Here is a 21555-nt window from a genome sequence, read left to right as displayed (position 1 = left end):
TCTCATAAAAACTCATGAGACAACCATTCTCAAAACCCTCTTTTCCAGAAACTCATGAGATATAGCCTCTTTTTCAAAATAAACTTTTCCAAAAAGTCATGAAGTTTTTAAAGAGAAAATACTCATCTTTTCAAATATAAAAAGGATATTCATTTTTAAGAAATATAAGAAATTTTCTCATTTTTTAAGTAATAATAATAAAGAAAAAGCCATTTCCCAAAGGAATTATATTTTGAGATCTCTACCAAAATCTTGAAAATTTATCTATCCCAAATCTAAACAATGTACAATACTTTTCAAGTTATTTTTTGCTTGCAAATCACATTGTTGTTAAATAATAGTAGAAGAACATCATTCCTTAGACTTTTCAAGATCCTTGCTTGCAACAATACATGCAATGCACAACGCAATTTGAGAACCATTCATACCATTTATAGGCTACCATTTTTGTGAAAACATACATTCAAATAGAGCCAAGATTCGAACATGGGGGGAGTACGTCGAGGTCAAGTTTAATGTAAGCTTATTGAATTTTATCGCGTTCAATAACACTTTAATCTCATATTTGTGGACATAATCTGGTATCACGCTGCAATAAACAAATACTAATTTCATTGATGGTGAATGGTCAAAATTTTGTTTGAGGATTTTCAAATATTAGGACATCAATACTAGAGGTTGTGAACAAATTATCTTATTATCTTTAATTTTTTCTTTTGAAGAAATCAAACGTTATAGTTGAATTTTCCATGATCTACCATTCAAATAAAAGTCATTTTAATTATAGGGATTATGTTACAACTTACTACAACATAACAATTCAAATAATTCCTTGACTTATCCTATATAAAAATATACAAGTATAATCAATGTATAAACAAATTGGTAGGCTATTTATTTTATAGTCTTACTAGCCATTGGCACAATTAAAAAATATTTAACAATTTTTTGAAGTCCAAATGTTGAACTATATTATACTCATTGTTTAAAAGTTTGAATGATTATGTATTAATATGTTTAGTGTATAGGTATTAGGTAGATAATGTGTATTGTACAAGTAATATACTTGTAATACAAACAAGTATAATAGTAAATGGGTTTGAGCCCATTGGGCTTATATTTAATAATCCCTCAAACTCATGTTGGGTGAAGTACTAAGATCAGCATGAGTGATTCACAAAAGCGTTCTGGCGGAAGAGGCTTAGTGAAGATGTCAACTAGTTAGTCTTGGAAGAAAGCATACTACAAATGGGCCTAAGCCCGTTGGGCTTATATTCTGACACTCATAATGAAGAAGTTCCATTTTCAATAAGGATTTTACTAATGTTTAATTTCCATTTTTAGAAAAAAAAATTTCTTGAGAATTGAAAAAATAATGACAACTTTTTCAATTCCCGAGAAAATGTTTCCATAAATAGAAAGTTTAATGTGTGCCCTAAGGGCACACATTAACCGGATCCTTTCAATAATAATATTTTATGACTTGTGAATTCTTGCTAAAATACTGGAGAAGTGGCTTATATTTTATTTTGAAAGAGGGTCACTGACCACCATATGGAATAAGTTGGGCAGATCTCGATCTGAGGGGGGTATGTATGAAATTTTTTGAGCCAAAACATTGAAATGTTAACTATTAATATATAATATTTTGAAATTCTAAGGGAATCATTGTCCCATTGATCACTTCTTTCAATTAGCAGCGCCTCCGAACATAGGCTTATGGGGTAAATTCTTCCAAAGAGGACATATAGTTGGAGAAATGAATTAGGAATTTAAGTGGCCCTTGAAATTTATGCATATTTTTGAGTAACGATTTCAAGGTTTAATTTTGTGCAAAAAATACGCAAATAGATTACTAGTATGTACAACACTCCCATATAAATTATTGTTGTTATTGGAGAGGAACTAAATTATTATGTTTTGATAAGATTACTTTCATCAACTTATTTTGTTTTAAAAAATAAGTTGTGTAAAATCTGAAGAGAAGAAACCCATGCATGACAAGTACTTGATTTCTAAACATATATGCATATATAGGAAGATGATAAAGGCTCATGTAGAGTATAACATATATGTGCTACAGATCAATTATATCTCAAGGACTTGAAATACAAAATGAAAGAGGAGAAAAAAGTATATGCAGTCGGCCGATAATCAATGCATATAGGTAATCAGCCACTGCAGAAACAAGCTGATAAATGACACACACATATATATATATATATTCCTAGGCTTTCAATAGGAGAAGTGTTTTCTTCCGGGATTCTCCACCCTTAGGTAAGTCACGCTTAACCTTGATCAAGCGACTCAAAAATTTGGCATAGCGACTCACCATTTTCTTTAGCTTCACTCCATCATCATGAACACCCTCTTCCTTCTGCTGCTTTGTAACTATTTGAAGTTGCTTTTCTTCTGCAGTGAAGTGTTGGCTCAGTGAACTCCTGCTATTTATCAGCTGCTTCAAGCTTTTACGATCACTCTCTTCTGAGTGAGAACTGCTCTCATCTTCTCCTAACTCATTCACAACTGCTTTACCAGGAGGAGGAATATCTTGACATGGGGAAACTGGTGCTGAATAAATCTGACTGGAATTTGTTGGCCTTCTGGTTCTCTTTGACATGGTAATATCATAGTGGCGTTTACTTGAATTATAGTCACTTTCCATTGCCTCGCAAAAAGTGGATGAAGCAGAGAAATGGTGCTTTTTAGCTTGTATAAAATAACAACCATGATTACTCTGTGACAAAACAAAAAGAAAATATATGTGGCTACAGAGGAGATTACTTGGTGAAGAATTAAGAGGGTAGTTTAAAGGCCTATCAAAAAAGGTGGAATGTCCGCTTTCAAAATTGTCCATTTTTCACGACTAAACCACCGAACACCTTCCTACTTGAAGAAACTGATAACCTGATCAGTCCCAAACAACTGTGATGATATTTGATTGTATTCACCAATCTCTAGCCACATGATTGAAGGGGGTTGGCACAATATGACATCCAATAGTGCTCATGAGATAGACCGAATGTCAACTATAAAACGTATCCACCATGTAATCACTCACTTTCACTAGTAATTAATAATTAATGACTTTTTTTCTTTTGTTTCCTGATATCTTAAATCAAGTAGGTGAGTTTCATGCTTTCAACTATAGCAACTACGAAAATTCAAGCAATTTTCTTTGCTGTCATTTGTTTTTTTTACCTTTCTTTCTTTCTTGGAGAAACCAAGACACTAGTTATACAGTCTTTGGTGTAAGATGAGGATCAAACTCAAATATCTTATTCGATAATAAAAGATTTTACCAATTGAGTTAATTAGAATCATCATTAATTTAGAATCAACCGAAGTGGACCAAATGGGCCGAAATAGACCTTAATGAATTAAAGTGTATCGAAATGGGCCAAAATGGACCAATATAAAGCAAAGTGTACCAAATCATCGGTTACATCACCATTTTTTGAGAAATGGTAGGGACACACCCTACTTATGTGTCCGATCTCTAGATTAGATTTCAACACTCTCACATAATGTATCCAATCTCTTGATTAGATTTCAACACTTTCATATTAGTCCACAACATATATCTTGGACAGTTATTTATTTATTTATTTTTTTTAATATCTTGAATTTTTTTTTCCTAATAATATATTGGATAGTTTTAACTTTACATATATTGTGCCTTTACACATTCATATACTTTAATTTAGAAAGAACTCCTTCCCACTTTTTTTTTTTTTTAATTAATCTTACTTCAATTCATTATGCTTAATTTTTTTTAAAAAAAATATGATAAAAAAAACTAGTGGAAGAAATCAATTAAAAAAAAAAAGTGATAGGATCGATAATGTGGCTCAATAGTGGCTTATTAACAGTAATATTACATTTCAACTTTCAGATATAATACAAACTAATCGTAACATACCTTTTTTTTTAGAACATGTTATATCTCATTATTTTTCTTATTTCTTCTTTTACAGAATAAAACGTTCCAATTTTCTATAATAATAACAACAAAGTCATAAAAAACCACGTCACATGGAAAAACTAAAAAATATTGTGTCCTTAAACATGATGAATCTTTTCTCATTAAAATTGTAAATATTCAAGGCTATTTACATGTTCAGAATTAAAATTTATGATTGGGCCGGGCTCTTCCACACGAGGGCTCACTTTCATCTCTTCTTTACAAGATTGGGCTGGTCCGTGTGTTTTTGTAGCCCTGTTTGATTGATAAATATATTTCTTATTCAGCGCTTATTTTCTTTTTCTTTTTTTTTTCTTTTTTAATTTTAAAAAAACGTTGCTTATAGGCGACTAAAAATATAAAAGCATCACCATTGTTGAATTATAGATATATGGCTTGGATTAGGAGGTTGAATTATATATATTTATTGCGTTTCCCATCAATGTTGTTGGTTAGCACGTCTACTTATGTCCTACACATTATTTGTGCAATTCCAAGCTTGTTGCTTAGCATGTTTACCAATATTCAATCAATTTTTGGTTTTGGTCTTCAACGTTCGGAGGTGATATGACGTTAATTTTTGTTTTTTTGCTAAATAAAAAAGAGGTTATAAGTGTGGGCTCATTGATTTTATATCTTGTGATGGTAATGAATAATACTACCCAAGTTTTGATGAAACTATTATTGTGGACAAATCACATTTATTGAAGAACTACTACTCAAATCCTTTAACTTCTCCAAGTATCATGTGAAACGATGCAAAGACTCCTACCACCAAATGATAAGCCTAAGTGATATCACCTTAATTTAAATCTAAAGGGACTTTTTGCTCAATTTATGGACAAGTAGAGATAGAGATATTGAGGGCCCGTTTGGTAATGTTGTTTTAATAATGTTGTTTGTATTTTTAAAAAATACGTATAAATAAAAAAAATATGTGAAAATAGGTGTAATATTGTTTAAAAACTGAAAATATGTGTTTAAACACATATTACTCTATTAAAGTAAATCTATGGTTTGAATCATGGAGGGGTAATGAGCAAAAGGCCAAGGAGGGGTAAGGACTCACTTGTGAATTATATGTGTTCTTGGAGGGGTAGTTCAAGCAATTTTTCTGTGTTCTTGGGTCTTACCAACCAAGAAAACTAGTTTATAGAATTGTTCGCATCATGTGATATAAAAATGGGTAAAAACAATGACTTTTCCACGAGTTGTTGACCAAGCTTGATTTGTGCTTTATCTTGGAAGTTGCAAGGTTTACCAAAAAGAAAAAGAAAAAACAGAAAGTAAGTGGCACAGTGGTGGGATTCCACTTCTTCTGTAAGCCTAACTGGCTGCTGATTGCGTCTCCGACAGAGACATTTCAGTTTTAAGTTCTTTTCAGTTGTCAATACTACACAGTTCTGACCCTGATTGCGACCTCTGCATTCTTTAAATATCTTTTCTTGGGTCTCGAAAATAACAAATGCTTACAAACAAAAGTTTTGTGGAAGATTGTTTGTATTTTTTTTAAAATATATATAAATAAAAAAGTGTGTTAAAATACATGTAATATTATTTAAAAATTAAATATATGTTGTTAAATAATTTTATTATATATGACCTTATTCTCTTCATTTAGAAAAATTCCTCTAAATTAGTCATATATTTATTTATTAAAATATTAAATTTAAAATTTAAAAATCTAATGATTAAATTATATATTTTTTATATTTTTAATATGAATATTAAATTAAATTTAAATAAGATGTTATTTAATATTCAATTAATAAACTTATTTTTGTCTGTAATATTTTACCACAAAAATGTGAAAGTTAAACATGTCATTAATAATATAGCTATTGATCTTTGATATTCTAGAAATTTTGCAAGTATGAAAAATATAATAAGAACACACAATTTAATAATCAAAATTTTCATATCTATAGGTAGGTGGTTGGAGACATAGAACATTCATTTTGTGGGTTTGGATTCCGTGTCATGTTTTTCTTTTTTCTTTTTTTTGCTTTCACACGTTTAAGGGAGAGACAAAATTCACTGTTCATGCATTGTTCCATCACTGTAGTAGCACTGTTTATACATTAAAAAATATTAAAAATGGGTCTCACGGTACTATTTACACATTTAAAAATTATTTTACTACAGTATTTTCAGTTTTCAGTTTTCAATTTCAGTAACAATAAATTCAATCCAAACGACCCATTAATTAATAAAATAGTTTAGGCCGTGTTTTATGGGAAGATGAAAAGTGACTAATATATATATATATATATATATTTTTTTTTTTTTTTTCAATTTTTCATAAAAAAGTTTCATAAAATGAATAATTAGTACTTTAGGACATATATTTATTGGACTCAAACAATCTTCTTAATGTACTAGTACCGCTTTTATTTTCTTTATTTTTTTTGGTTAAAATGCATATTATTTGAGTGGAAAAAAAAGACTATTTAAAGTTTTAAACTTTAATTAGAGTATTTCATAATTACTTATAGGGTCCGGGTGCCCTAAAGCATTTATAATAAACACTTTAGGAAAATTTTAATATCACTTTCATGAAAAATATATAAAAAATTATAAAATAGTTGTTGTATTTTCTATAAAAGTTTTTAAAAATATTTCCTAAACCAAGCATGTGTTAGCCTTTTTCTTACTTATATATCCAAGATTCATTTAGTAATACTTGATATGAGACTCACCATACGCCCATATAATACACACTTAAATGTTCAACTTACGACTTATGATGAAATGAGACTCATTATACTTGATGTTTTAGAACACTATGACTCTTGAATGATCAAATTAATTAATACAACTCACTTCTTTTTCTTTAACTATTTTAGCAGTAGAGAATAAATTATTTTGATCACTTGGAGGGTGGGAAAAGGGGTTGAACTGTTAATTATTTTTGATTATTTGGGGATTGTAGGGACACATTTTGCAGTCCAAACCCAAGATGTATAGGATCTTGGTCTAGTGAACTCAGTACAATAAATTTGTAGAGAGTGAGTTAAAGAACTAGGCCTTAATGAGTCGAACAACGGCTAGTATTGAGTTAAATGACAATTAAACACAAATAAGAGATTTTGATATCAATGGATTTATAGTCTGAGGAGGTCCCACTTCTATAAATTGATCACAATTGGGTACAAGTACAATTTAGATTGCTACAGTGTTCTTTCTCATTTCTTCCGATCTCTTCCTCATGGAGGGTCTCTTACATTATATAACTCCTTTTGGACCATCTTGACCCTACACTTATCGATCATTTAGGACCTTACTTAAGTGTCTGTCCCATCAGACACCCTCTTTAGTTTTTTGTGAGTTGTGGTAGCCAAGACAGTACTGTTCAGGAGTTTTATTCACATAAATGCGGCCAGAAAAGTAGTTGCAGTGCATTCAATGCTGTGGTAGTAGTTTTTCCTTAAATATTTTCGAGTTCTCATCACCCTTATACGTGTATGATGCACGTTCTTATCGCTAGAGCTTTCTAGAAGGTCACATTGATTGTTGGAATTCAAATTTGAGCTGCATTCATCATATCTGAGAAGGAGTTCTTCCTCGAACCACCTTCCATTCATTCCTTATTCATGAGACTTTAAATTGGAACCCCTCATAACTACTTGTCCCTCCTTAAACCATTCGACGTCCTCGGACAAAGCCCAATGCCTAATATATGATTTTTGGCCCTTATCCCTATAGGGATGAAATGTAATTTCATAAAAATTGGGTATAAGGACTATAATTTTGTTTTATCTTGAGCTTGTTAGCGTAATTTACCTGCTTATTTATTAGTCACAAAATCACAAACACAATAATTTAGTACAATAAAATCATATTTTTGATGAATTGTTATTGCATGTTCTAGGAGTATAATATCTCCCTCTTATAAAATGGAGGGGTTCCATAGTAGGGTCCACCTCTTTGTAAGAGGAAGGGAGCATAATTTAAAGTATACAATAATTTTTAACTTTTGATAGTATAAGTATTTGTTTACACACGACAAAATAGATGCATGGTGTAATACCCATCATTTCAAAGGTAGCCCGTTGTTTTGAAATATCATAAGGTAACTTTATTTAGCATGTATAAGTTAACAAGAATGTTCAAAATACATTTGTAAAAGAAAATTATGTTAAAAATACAGGCGAAAAGATAATAAATAATTACATGTACCATGTATATTTCAATATTTTGAACCTTTTAGACTAATTAAAATAGGATTAACTGTGCAAAAAAGAGAAGATACACATGTTAATAATGGCTAAATTATAGTATATCAATCACATTTTGGTCTCTTAAGGAAAAAAAAAATTCTCAAAAAAAAAAGTTAAAAAAAATTGAATATGTTTTCTATAAAAAAAAAAAAAAAAAATTGACACATCCATGTGAGGTCGTTCTTTAAGGATTAAAATTGAACTAATCTTATATTTAAGGATCAAAATAAGTTATCAACGTATTTAGAGGATTAAAATCAAATCTAACCTATAGATGTAGGGAATTTTTTTTTTCATTTCTTTTAAATTGTAAGAACCAAATTCAAACTTTTTAATTTTTAATTTAAAGGATCAAAAGTGAATTTATCCTAAATTTCAATAAGGAGAAGCCAAAAATTATAGTTTATTTTTTTGGTTACTTTCTACTTTCTTAAATATTCATATGCAGTTTAACTTTATTTAAAAAAATGAAAAATTGAAAACAATAATTAATATCCTATCCACACAATCTTTTTGAGATTGAAAATTTTTTGTTTGACAAGGATATATTTTGTTTGACAATGATATATTAATTGTTATTTACCTAAAAATTAGTTTTTTCTAAATGAATAAAAAAGTTGAGAGAGCTCATCAAAAAAAAAAAAAAAAAATTTTGAGAGAGGGAGAGAGAAAATAAAATTCCCTTTTAAATAAAAAATAAGTAGTTTATATTTAAACGAGGTGAAAGATGGTTTTGCTTGTCCTCATTAGCTTTTGCTTGTGGGATAAACCTCGAAACCTCAACCTTGTATTGTCCATTCCCTCTTTCTTGTGCTGCAAAAAGTTTTGAAAATCTCAAGCAAACCATATCCCCATTTGCCACGTGTCCACAACATCAATTCCTTCTCTCTCTCTCTCTCTCTGCCACAGGCCCACAGTACCATGCCCATGGTGGTGTAAAAAATGTAGAACTTCCATAACCACATTGAGAAGAAAATCACACACATATGACATTATGGCTTCTCTAACTCCTGGTGTTCTTTCTAAGCTTCTCCAACATGCAGGCAACAAGGACGTGAAAGTCACAGGAGAGCACCGCTCAGCTCTTCTCCAAGTCATTGAGATTGTGCCTTCTCTACCCAATGACCACGACAATGATCCATGGAAGAGTAAAGGGTTCTTCTTGAAAGTCTCAGATTCACTTCACTCAGCCTATGTTTCAATCTCAGACAATGACATGGACTTGATTTACAGCGACAAGATTCAACTGGGTCAGTTTGTTTATGCCTCACGGCTCGACCTGGGTTCTCCAGTTCCAGTTCTTCGTGGGTTGAAACCTGTTCCCAAAAGCAAGAGAAGCCCTTGTCCTTGTGTTGGCAATCCCACTGATTTGGTGCCCTCTGATTTGTTGCCCATTACACCAAAGCGTGATTTTCACAATGCCAAGGTGGTTAAGACCAAGGCCAAGCCTAAGAATGTGGAAGTTGAGGGGCTACAGTTGAGGAGGTTGAGTTTGGATTCTGCAAGGAGGGTTTGGGATCAGAGTCCTAGAGCTACTTCTACTTCGACTTCTAGGACTAATGCTGCTCATACTACTACTACTACATTGAGTTCAAAGTCCAAACAAGTTTGCAATTCTTCGGATAATGCTTCTGTAATGTTCTCTCTTACACCTTTTGTGTCTGTGGCTGTGCACCCACATTTTATTGCTTTTCAAGTTTGAAACTTTTCACTACCCTTTTTCCTTGTTTTCTTACAATGCTTTATTGCGTTTTGCATTTTGGCTATTTCTCCTTCTTCTTATGTTTCTTTGGTTATTTATCGAGCAAGGTGGTAGAAGGATGCTTGTATTTTGACATTTTGGCATTATCTTTGCACTGTTGTGTTTCTAGTCTATATCTTATTGTCAAAGCCCCTTCCTTTTTGTGATTATCCATGGGGATTGAATTGACCCATTTAAATTTATATGAAAATTGAACTTTTTAATTGATATCTCAATGACCCTTTTGATGAGAAAGGCAGCTATTTCAGAAATGGCACCATTCAATATGATGAAGTCTCTTGTACAATCCTATGCGCAGTAAAATGGAGCAGTTGCACACTTTTTCTATCTGGGCCCTGGATTGAATTTATTATAGTTAAATAGTAAAATAGCGTATTGAACCTAATCCTTTTTTTTAAACTTTCAGATGTTTTAGTTCTGCTTAAATGTTTGTAAAGAATTTGGTTGTGGAATTAGGGATATATTTGTTCTTGTATGCTAAAAATTATATAGTGCCAATGCCGTTGTAAATTTTAATTTATGTTGCACCTATATTGTAAACTTTTACAGCTACAGCAAGTCTTTGGCTTTGTCATTTTGGGTAGTTGGCAGGTTTATTATTTGACAGTTGTGCATTTCTGGTGTAGATTATATTATCTGGATATGTTTCTTTAACGATTGGGAGAACATGATACCCGTTGAATCATTGATAAGCCAAAAAAATAAAAATGTTCTGATTTGGGTTTGACAAATTTGATGGGTAAAATTAGATCTTTCCCTCTTTTTGTCATTCTGGACAAGTGTCGCATGTGTGAAATTAAAGTTTATTGCTTCAACTTGTACTCCATTCTACAAATCTCACATTGGTGTTTTCCATGAAGCTAATGACTGGATGTTGCTGCAGGTGATTTCTGATAAGAAAGCTTGTAAGAATGATAAACCAACGAAGCCTCCAAGTTTGAGCGTTTCACCATTGCAAAACAAAAATGACATATTTTCTCCAAAATCAAAGAGCAAGACTTCAAAAAAGGATTTGAAATCATCATCTGGGGGCACTATCCCAATTCATCTGCTTAATGTGCCCCTCAATTTCAAGACTTGGTCTGACCAGAGGATTTTGTGGAATGCACTCCCATCTACTATAAATAATCTTGGAAAGGTATGGTTCATGTTTTAATAAAGTTCCATACTTCCAGTGTATCTGATGCCAAGTTCTTATTGTTTTATGCCATATTGACATTGACATTGACCCTTTTCAGAAAGCTGTGTCTCATAGAAATGTCGCATTTTTGGCTGCTGTACATGAATTAGAAGAAGCATCTGCTGCGGAGGGTATCATCAATTGCATGCGGTATACAGTTTATACTCTTTTGCATTTTGCATTATATTTTTTGGCGGTAATTTTCCATATTTATTTACATCTTTCTATGGAATAATGAGTATTAATAGTTTGAATTTTTCCTAATGCTATGCAGTACATCCCTTAGCTTATATTGTGTTTGATAAACATGTTGAAATACACGATTAGAGTCTCTAGTGCTCCCAATCATGAATAGACAACAATGAATTCATCCTATGTTTTACTGCATAACCTATTAGTTCCATATATATGTAGTGTAAATTTCCTGAAGAACATCGTTACTTGAGTCTTGATGCTGTTAAGTGGAAATGTTAGTCATATTGGAGAAGTGGATAATTCTTGAACCATTGTACTAGGAGAATTTAAGGAACAAAATTTGGTATCTTTCTGAGGTATGACATACATTTTCCAAAGCATTGGAAGCTTAAAGTAGGACTGTTGGCTGTATGGCTGGTCTCTAGCCTGGTTTGTACTGTCTTTGCTGGGTTCTCCCAGCTTGTTTGAATAAAAAAGGCTTTCTTGATTATCACAAAAAAAGAAAAAGAAAAAAGAGAGAGAGAATGTCTTGATTGAGGTCCAATACTGAAAAGGGAAGTGTCCCACAATATTCTACCAAGCAAGCCGTTGTATCCAGATATTAAGTGCACAAAGGTGCACCACTGAAGCTACTCATCTAATCTTGTCATTCTTATATAGATTGTCATTCTTCTATAGATTAATTTGTTTTGTGCATTATACATGCTGGAATAGAAGCTTCTACTGTGTATTGGAAGTCTCATTACTTATGAATTGCCAACTATCAAGACAGTGTTTTGCCTCTTGGAGGGCATTGGCATGCCTAGTTCAGTTGTGCTGCAGAAGGTTTTTTTGGTACAGATATGAATATGAGTTTGGAAAGAAGAACGTGTCAGAAGAAGAATCATGGCAATCATGGACCATATCCTGGACTTATGAAATGCATTTGAAAAGACACATTATTGAAAAAAAAAAAACAAGAATGGAGATGGGTTATGAATGTTTTTCATCTTCAGATCAGAGGGCAAAGATGATATCCAATATGCTAAGAGGAAATCCAGACTCTAGAGTCAAAGTTTCCTTTTACTGGATTGCTCAAATGTGATGGAACTGGATTGTTGAAATGTAAATGGATCAAACTTGTTATTGAGTGTGGAGAACAGGTGTGTAGACACAGTACACTTCAGGGGAAGAATGATGTGAAGCATTAGTTAATGCATATACCAAGAATTTTATGTACCTTCATGTTACCTAGTGTTCAATGTGGAAGATTTATTGGGTGACAGGCACAACCTGAAATTGCTTATGCTTGGGAGGTGAACTACTATATAAATCTGAAATTCTCCAATGTATTGAATGAAGGTTAAAGTGATAGAACTGCATAAATAATTTTTGTACATCACTTAGTTCGTTCAGATACCCAGGGTACAGTGGCATGTGTGTAACACATGAGATCTGCCAAAAAGATAACTTTCCTCCCCACCCTCACCACCTCAAAAAAAGAAAAAAAGAAAAGCAAAAATAACAACATATAATATCTTTTTCTTGACCATATTTCCCCAATGTTAGAGTTGTTTAGTGAATTACTTAAGGCCGTTATGCAACTACAGAAGATATCTCATATGCAGCCAGGCTAGAGTATTCTACTTGTTTGTGAAATAATGGGTGAGTAGGTGACATTAATAAATTTAGGGCCTTCAAGTAATTTGCTTTTGTTATAGGTCTTTTGTAGGGTTAATATGGATGGATAAGTGTTGGTGACAGCCATTAGTACTCTCTCTGGCAGAATTTATGATGTCAAATACTGGTATACATCTTTTCTTTTCTTTTTTTGGGGCGGGGTGGGGGTAGGATGATTTACATAAAACAAGTCCTAGTGGTCATCTTGTAGCTTACGGAAAATTTCTCCATTTCCTTGTTCTGTTCCCCTGTTCTAGCTTTCATTGATTACATGCATTTCTTCTTCTAGCATGTGAATGTTGGTAGCCTACTTAGGAAAGATTAGCAATTTCACATTATTTTAGTGCAACTAAGTTCTATATTATATGATTTTTACCATAAAACTACTTGGAGTATAATCTGCTCAATTTACATTGATTTAATTTTCCTGCCTTCCCTTTTCCATATTACGGTGGAGGTGGACAATTCATCAAGTTTTGCTGGAATCTCCCCCCACCCCCCTTTCTCCCTCTGTGTTGAGAGGGGTGTGCTTTGTTGTAGACATAAGCAGTTAAGTAGTTCATTTGGTGAAAATGTCCTACTTTGCTAGTTCTCTCTTCCTACTAACATGCATATGAACTTTTCATTAGTAAACTGTCCTTGTTACCATAAAAAATTATAATCTCCTTAAATACCATATAATGATGCTGTCAACTGCTAATGACTATGATACACAGAGTATATACACGTTTTTCCAGATTTTTTTCCAAAAAAAAAGTCTAGACTAATATGGAGCATGATACCATTAGTAAAGATTTCAAGCTTTGAATATGTATGATGACCATGTTTTATTTTTTCAGTACGTTTGCAGAACTCTGTGATACCTCTCAGAAAGTTCCTGTAGGAACACTGGTGGAGCAATTTTTGGACCTTCATCTAAGTATGCAGAGAGCTGGAAAAGTTGTCAATTCCTTACAGAGCATAACACTTGCTGAAGCTAAGTCAAATGGTTATTGTAGCCTACAGCCTTCATTGCCAGATGCATGTAAAAGTTTCACTGATAAGAATGCCACGTCTTGGGTTCAAGCTGCGGTAAGGACTAATCTTTCCAAGTTCAATCTTTTCAGAATGCAAGAAAAGAGTAGTCTTCAAAATGGTGAGAAATGTCATTATGTCATCATAGATAAGAATCCAGAGGAATTGAATTCAGAAAGTAATTCTCCTCAAGATAAACAAAGTCATAGAAAACATGGAAGCTCTTTATCAGAATCAAATGCAAAGCAGATGCCATCTCCTTCACAACGTCATTCAACAAAGAAAACAAATACTCTAAGGGAGGACTGTTCTAAGGGAAGTAGACTAAAAGAGACAGCAACTTTGGCTGAAAAATTGCTCTTGGTTTCTCGTGAATGGTTCTTGAAGTATTTGGAGGATTCGTTAAATGTGGGATTTGAGCAAAGCAGAGAGGAAGAAAGATCTGAAATTGCGTATCTTCTCGGGCAACTTAAAAGGGTGAATCAGTGGTTGGATGACCTGGTTGGGGGTGGAGTTGAGGTTGATGAGAGGATAGATGACTTGAGAAAGAAGTTATATGGGTTCCTATTAGAGCATGTTGATTCCACCATTGTTTCCACTAATTAGATACATACCACAAGAACTAACAGTGATTACACTATCAACCACAAATTTCTTGTCCAGGTAGGGGTTTACTGCCGAGAGTTTTACAGCACAAAGAATATGGTATTTTTGCCCTGGAGTTGTATCACAGGATGTCCTATGACTATCACAGAATTTTTGTAATGACTGAAACATGTGCTATATCATTGAAATGTATAGTTGACCTCCATGTAGGTCTCTGCTAAATTTTTTATCCGCCATTTGGATCACAGTTATTACCTTATTTGTCCTTTTTCCAAAATGTGGTTCTTTCATGTCCACTTTAATTTTCTTTCCATTTATGGGTTATTCTTGCAATCTTTATCTGGATGTGATGGTGGTAATATAGGATCATAGAGGAATCTGAACCTCCATAATAGGAGACCAATTGTCAACAAAAATGAACAGATGGATCTTTCATTTCTACTCTGATCACCTGCTGTACATTAGCTAAAAAAAAAGAGGCCTTTTCTTTTCCCTCACAATTTTGGAAAATCAACAGAAATTAACTCAAAAACAACTTAGTTGGTCAAAAAATAGCCACTTGTTGATTTCCTATGGGAGGAAGTCATTGATTCTGCAGATGGTGCCTTCTCAGTGTTAACTGCTGCAGTTTTTGCCAATGCTTTCATTCCCCTACAGGACTTCATATGCTTATGCATTTTTTCTGGCTCGAACGACTTCCCACACTGCCTGCAATAAGTAAAAAGAATTTTGGTCACCTTATGGTTCTATGCAATCACAAGGATATGAACTACAATTCCCTCTAGCTTTAAACCCCAAGTTGAGTAGCTTGTGCTTATTGCTGAGTATGATTTGGCCTATGCATCATGCTACACATTCTCAAAGATCATTAATTTTTATCTGTCAACAACTGATAGTGATCCGTGACTAACTTTGCTATTGAATTAGGCCACTTGATACATGGATTATTTTAAACAGATTATATTAACAGGATATAATCGACCAGATGGCTCATGAGCTCAGCAGAAACGATAGGTTATGAATATAAAATAGAAACCTTTTAATCAAGAAATATATAATTAACCATAACTTGACCACACTCATTTGTAGTATTAATGCCTATCATAATCAACAATTCATGTACTTTTTATTTTCATTTTGTTTTTAACTGAAACAGAAATTTGACTTGTGCTGATTTGAAGTAATCCTATTCCATTGAGGCTTAGTCTTTGACTTTAAAAAGATGCCCACTTGGTTAAACACTTCACCACTTGTCATACTCTCCAGTGATTCTGGTTTGCATTCGACTTTTCTTCTACTTACTTCCGATGATTCTGATCTATTTTTGGGTCTCATGCACCTCAGTTGGGCTTGGTCAGTCAAAAGATTCAAAGCCAATATATTTTATTCAGACTATGGTACCCTGCAACATCTATTTGTAACAAATGGAGATTCTGGTCAACCCAGAGCGACAACATTGGTTTAACTCAGTACTATCAACATAGGTTGCATCACTTACGAGCAATTTGGCCCAGCCACTGGCTTGTAAGCAGTGTTAACGGCCTTTTGTTTAGAAAATTCACTATGCTTCTTCTGTGAACCATGTCCTCCATCATAGCTTTCCCTGCACCAACAATGCAACTCAATATTAATTTATGTTATTTTATTCTTACATAATAGGACAAAACTTAGCTGCAGTCCCTCTATATGCAATCTGTTAAGTTCTCCAATTAAATTCAATCCTGTAATTGCATTGAATAATGTAGCACAAATTGTGTAATCTTCACAATAACTAAATTCAAGCCTGCCACATGATTGAATTTCATTGAGAAATCTAAGAAACAATACACAATGAACTACACGTATATTTTGCCCCGCGTATAATATCTATGCAAAATGTTAAGAACTTTAATAATTGTGAAAACATTTATTAATTTGACCTACCTAGCTTTCTGCTGTTCTTGATGTTGTTGTTTTTGTTGTTGTTGTTGCTGCTGCTGCTCCTCTTGATTCCAATTAGTCCCATGCTCTCCCAATATCTCTTCTTCACAAGTCTTTGTTCTGTTTGCCCGGTTCATCATGATTAAAACTGCATCATTGGTATCCACAGCACCACACCTAATAAAATTGCGAATCATGCTAGAAGCTCCACCTGAATAGGTCTTGCTCTTTGTAAATGAGGATTTTGAAGACGAAGATGATGAATATGCTGAGGCTGGTGTACCAGCATTTTCCTCTTTGTTCTTGTTGCTCTTCTTTTTATTCTTCCTACTCAACAGAGCTGAATAAAAAGAAGTAGTTTCGAATTTCTCACTCTGCTCTTGCTTCTCTTCTTCAAGCTTCGGTGAATCATTGGCTAACGTTGACCTCTCAGAGCCGAAACAAGTTGATTCTTCAGTGATTTCAGAAGAGAACTCTGTTGAGGTATTGACTTTAGAATCTGGCTGTATTTGATATTCTTCATTAGTCAAAGGTTGCTCCAGGTGTTCTTCTTCAGCTAGGACTCCAACTTCAACAGGCTGTTGCTTTTTCAATATTGAAGCTTTTTTTTCAGAGTGTGAACCATGATCTTTAACTTCTAGAGCAATCAATTTGAGTTTGAATTAAATGGGAAGTATTGTGAAACACAGACAGAATGTAAACACCATCAGTTACTATTCCATTAAGGTTATGGAAAATTTCAAATCAAATAAGTCAATGATACTAATTAATTGACTAACCAAATGGGGTATTGATAATTTCGGATCCTTTGAGCACATATTCATTGTCAGATATAGGAGTGATAAGATCATCATCTAGCAAGTCCTGCCAAACATAACCTGTCTTGTACCTCCTGCCATTCAGAACTAGTCTTAACACAAGGAACACTAGTGATAAATTACTGATATTTTTAAAAGCTTGACCTATTAGGAAATGGTAAATTTGATCATTTGATCATTATTCTCACACTCCCCTCACTCTTGGTCCTACTTGTTCTGATACATACATGAATTTAATCAGTTATTCTAAGAGATAGAACTAAGTGAAAGCCTCTTGTTTGGATAGGGGGAATGATTGAATTAGATACCTCTTGTAGGACCAAGTGAAAACTTCTGGCATGTCCTTTCCTCGCAGATCCGAAAGCCATCTCTTAACATCTTTTACACAAATAATGAAACAAATTAATCATCAGCACCCAATAATCACCTAAGAACACAAATCACAATTCATGCTGAGAAAGAAATAGACTCATGACTAGCTAGTCACCTCTCAGATAGACACCATTACGATTGAAATGGTGTACACGAACGAGATGAGGATGCTCAACTCGACCCATATGACTAAGGAAGTAAATAATGTGTAAACGTCTCACTTCTCCACCTTTGGCTTCCATTCCTATTTGGTTTCTTCTTATTCTTCTTCTTCTGTTGTTGCACAAAGTCCCCCACAGCACCACCAATACCAGTACCAACACAAACAAACAAAAACACAAAAACACAAAAAATCCTCTTCTTTTTAGACAGAGCCTCTCATTGATTAATCAATAACATTTCAAAACTCAACATTAAAAAATAGAGAAAGACCATGAAAAGCCCAAGAGTGATCTTTGTCTCTCTGCCGGCCTGCTCCACAAAAAGCCGAAAACAAAACATATTCCTCATGCTTGACATATAACTCATTATAATATTAATGATCAACATTCATCTTTGCAGGCCTAGCTACAAACTATATGCATGGACTATAAAATAATAACCATATATATAAAAACCATAACTTTCTTGTAGAAACAAAAGAATCATTGGTTTTCGAGATTACCCCACTTATTGTTCCCAGCAGTACTAACACTTAACTTTCCCTTCCCAGCAAGCAGTCTCTAAGTGTGACTGTGTGTGTGTATGAGAGAGAGAGAGAGAATAGTATAAGGAAGCACCACTATTATGGAGGATTGACCAAATATAGATCAGATAAATATGGAGAGAAAAGATTTGCAGTTTGGCTTGCCACCCGCAAGTTTTATCTGATTTCCCGCTATTTAACAAACATAGCATACGAGAATACATATCCTGCCAGCTTTTGACTCAGATATATACTATGTCTATGTTATTCCCATAAAAAGGTCTTGTTTATCACCATAAATTCACAGTGGTCCAATGAATCCATTGCTACCCTTAATTTGTTATTCTTTTTCTTTCCTATATTCTTTCCTTATATATTTATTTATTATATTTTTCAATCAAACATTAATGGTCGATAACCTAACCCAAAATCCTACCAATTTTTTTTTTTTTTTTTTGAGAATAACCCAAAATCCTACCTAAATGGATTGAGTGAGCAACATTAGTTGCATATATTCTTCTAACCCTCTCCCAAATCCTTTTCTTAGAAGCTCTTAATTGTAGCACCATATTCTAATTATAATTATTTTTTATATTAGATGATCTATACGGCTTATTGTGTAATGACATATTTGTTTTTGTCTAATTAAATTATTAATAAACATAGTGATACAAAATTTTCACAAATACTAATGTGACACGTCTTGATTGGTACATAATAAAAGTAGCATCAGACCGGCTTAGCATACTGGGAAAAAAAATAATTCTATATATTGGATAGGATTGCTCTTAAATTGACTTCCAAGAAAGAAAGGGAAAAGGATTGCTCTTAATTATAGATAAAGATATTAGTATGAGAAATATGGTATGTGAGTCTGTCACCAATAAAAGGATAATATATTTGGACCTGAGTGGACAGTGATCAAATGATATGTATAGTGAACCATAGACCTAACTCAATAAAAATGAAAATAAATGATGAAGGTGACGGAGAAAGAAACCTATTTAATGGGGTAATCTGGGAATTAATGAATTATTCTCAGGTAGAGGAGAAGGTTGGGTCACCGAATTCATTATTTCAATAATTGATTGGTTGGTGCTGCGTAAATTTTTGTGCTCTCATGTATTTGGAATATGTCATATGTCATATTTATGTTCTATATATATATTAATAATTTTATTTTTTTAAGAATTTGATAATCAGTATTTATTGGTGTTATCTAATATTTTTTCAAGCATACATGTTCAAACAAAACATATTTATGTGAATTTAAGCTAGTTCACTGCTAAAGTATTTTATTCATTTAATAAAAAATCTGGTTTTTATTTATAAAAAAAGAAATAAAGAAAATATATGAGATAAACTAATTAATGTTTTGTTTTGATGATAAAGAAGAATTATCATAAAACCATAAACCTAGATTATATCTATCTATGAAAAAATATTTTTATATTTAAATAAAAAATATATATTTCTAATCAAAGTGTGCATGGTTCTACACCCACTTGTTGTAAAGAAAAAAGTATACACAATATTTTATTCCTTCAATTATTTAAAAAAAAAAAAAGAAAAAAAAAAGAAAGAAAGAAAAGAAAAGGTAGCAGTATTATGAAATTAACCTATCGATGATGATGGGGTCCTCCTCCATAAACCCCATGTACTCTGTTGGTTCCATAACAGTAGCGGGTGAGCCTTTTGCATTCATATCAGAAGACAGAACCTTCTTCTCGTCAGTTTTTTGCAGCTTTAATATATATTCCAGCAACGCAGAAGAGAAAAAGGGTACTACTGAACACTGCAGAAAGTAAAGACAAAAAACTAATCCATCATGCAACATGCCTTAACAGAAATCATCTTTGTTCCTCATTCTGTCCTATAGCTTCTATAAGAGAGTGAAATTTGGGAATCAATTACATCCTAGCTAGCATACATTTCTTTATAATTAAGCATCTAATTATACTAATAACAATTAGTAAATGATGAATAATGTCATTTTACCAAAAAGCCTAAACAAAACGAGCATATTCTAAAATTTAAGTATTAGATACCTTTTGGTTTCATAGGCTTAAAATTGAAATTAAGCTACTCAGTTTATTTTATCAAGAGTTTTGTAGTTTAACTGGCCGGTTAGTTCAAATCACCTCTTTCTCATTGTAACAATTGAGTTATTGAGAAAAAAAAAAGCTTATTCATTTGGATAAAACATTTTATAGTTTCACTTCTTCTTAGATATAGCTTAGACAATCCTTAATTTATTTTCATCTCACTAAAAGAAGCTATACCCCATGCACTAACAATATAATATCACCAAGACATAATGAAAATGTTCATGAAAATATAAAAAGATATGTAGAAATATATATTCCATACAAAAGAAATTTCACATATATGCTTAGAATTTGAAAGATAGCCTAATGAGGGAGCATCAATCATTGATTTCTTACACTGAATTGAGGGTGAACTTCAAAGAGAATTTGATATCCATTTTCTCTTTTATAGAGAGAGAGAAGGAGAGAGGAGAGAGTGAGAGACCATCCTTTCTTCGTTGTTGATTAGCATGAACAAAACAAAAATCAAATCCCCCCTCCTTCTCTACACCTCTAAAAAAAACACAAAAAACTTAGTGATTGGGTGAAGGGTCAGACAGGAAGAGGAACATTGATACCTTGGACGAGAAGGAGTGTTTGATGGTGATGTGAATATGCAATCTTTCTCTTGTCAAAAAACATGCCGTTGCAGTTGAAGCCAAAATATGCTGCTTGACTGAAAAAATGGATGAATATCCACTACTTTCTAGCTTGGTTATGTGGTTAGATACTCAAAGTGGTGGGATAGGTCAGTAAACATAATGAGGTAGATGATGTTGATGGCCTTACTATCATATCCCAACCGTGTGTAAATTTCTAACTAACATACTGGCGGTTTGGTTCACATTTTATAATGATACACGGCATTAAGGTCAAATATTTATTTGTCAAGCATGGAATTTACTACTGGGTTAGACAATCATTAATTGCTTCACCCTGAGGAACCTATCAATTAATCACTATCCCCAATCATTGCCACCAAGGCAACAGCTTTTTTTACTTTATTTTATTTATTATTACACCATTATTATTATTATTTTTTTTTTTGAGAAACAAATACACACACAGAAAAG

General features: G+C 32.9%; 3 protein-coding genes across 8 annotated transcripts; 1 reads left to right on the top strand and 2 right to left on the bottom strand.

The window, feature by feature from the left end:
• Positions 1-2057: 2057 nt before the first annotated feature.
• LOC126724146 (uncharacterized) lies at positions 2058-2895 on the bottom strand. Its single transcript, XM_050428451.1, has one exon. It carries the CDS (start codon positions 2855-2857, stop codon positions 2228-2230), a length of 630 nt encoding a protein of 209 aa, XP_050284408.1. The 5' UTR covers positions 2858-2895; the 3' UTR covers positions 2058-2227.
• A 6060-nt stretch (positions 2896-8955) lies between these two features.
• LOC126724143 (uncharacterized) lies at positions 8956-14859 on the top strand. Its single transcript, XM_050428445.1, has 4 exons — positions 8956-9817; positions 10830-11084; positions 11185-11276; positions 13820-14859. The coding sequence occupies exons 1-4, from the start codon at positions 9179-9181 to the stop codon at positions 14598-14600; spliced, it is 1767 nt and encodes a 588-aa protein (XP_050284402.1). The 5' UTR covers positions 8956-9178; the 3' UTR covers positions 14601-14859.
• Positions 14860-15003: 144 nt separating this feature from the next.
• Positions 15004-21194, bottom strand: LOC126724144 (protein SOSEKI 1). 6 transcript variants are annotated; one of them, XR_007654635.1, is made up of 9 exons: positions 21061-21190; positions 20015-20190; positions 17826-17983; positions 17647-17716; positions 17300-17412; positions 16524-17157; positions 16099-16203; positions 15903-16002; positions 15180-15308 (listed from the first exon to the last, which is right to left on the bottom strand). XR_007654635.1 is itself a non-coding variant. In XM_050428447.1 (8 exons), the coding sequence occupies exons 2-8, from the start codon at positions 20098-20100 to the stop codon at positions 15137-15139; spliced, it is 1335 nt and encodes a 444-aa protein (XP_050284404.1). In that variant the 5' UTR covers positions 20101-20190; positions 21061-21194; the 3' UTR covers positions 15004-15136. The 6 variants fall into 6 exon arrangements, 5 of the variants coding, with proteins under 5 accessions (XP_050284404.1, XP_050284403.1, XP_050284406.1 ...); XM_050428447.1 differs by lacking the exon at positions 15903-16002 and having other exon boundaries at positions 15004-15308; positions 16524-17154; positions 21061-21194; XM_050428446.1 differs by lacking the exon at positions 15903-16002 and having other exon boundaries at positions 15004-15308.
• Between the last annotated feature and the right edge of the window lie 361 nt (positions 21195-21555).

This window comes from Quercus robur, chromosome 4 (genome assembly GCF_932294415.1).
Source record: "Quercus robur chromosome 4, dhQueRobu3.1, whole genome shotgun sequence".
In the NCBI taxonomy this organism is placed as follows: Eukaryota; Viridiplantae; Streptophyta; class Magnoliopsida; order Fagales; family Fagaceae; genus Quercus; species Quercus robur.
The sequence above is the reverse complement of the archived record's forward strand: the minus strand, read 5'-3'. Positions and strand labels throughout refer to the sequence as shown.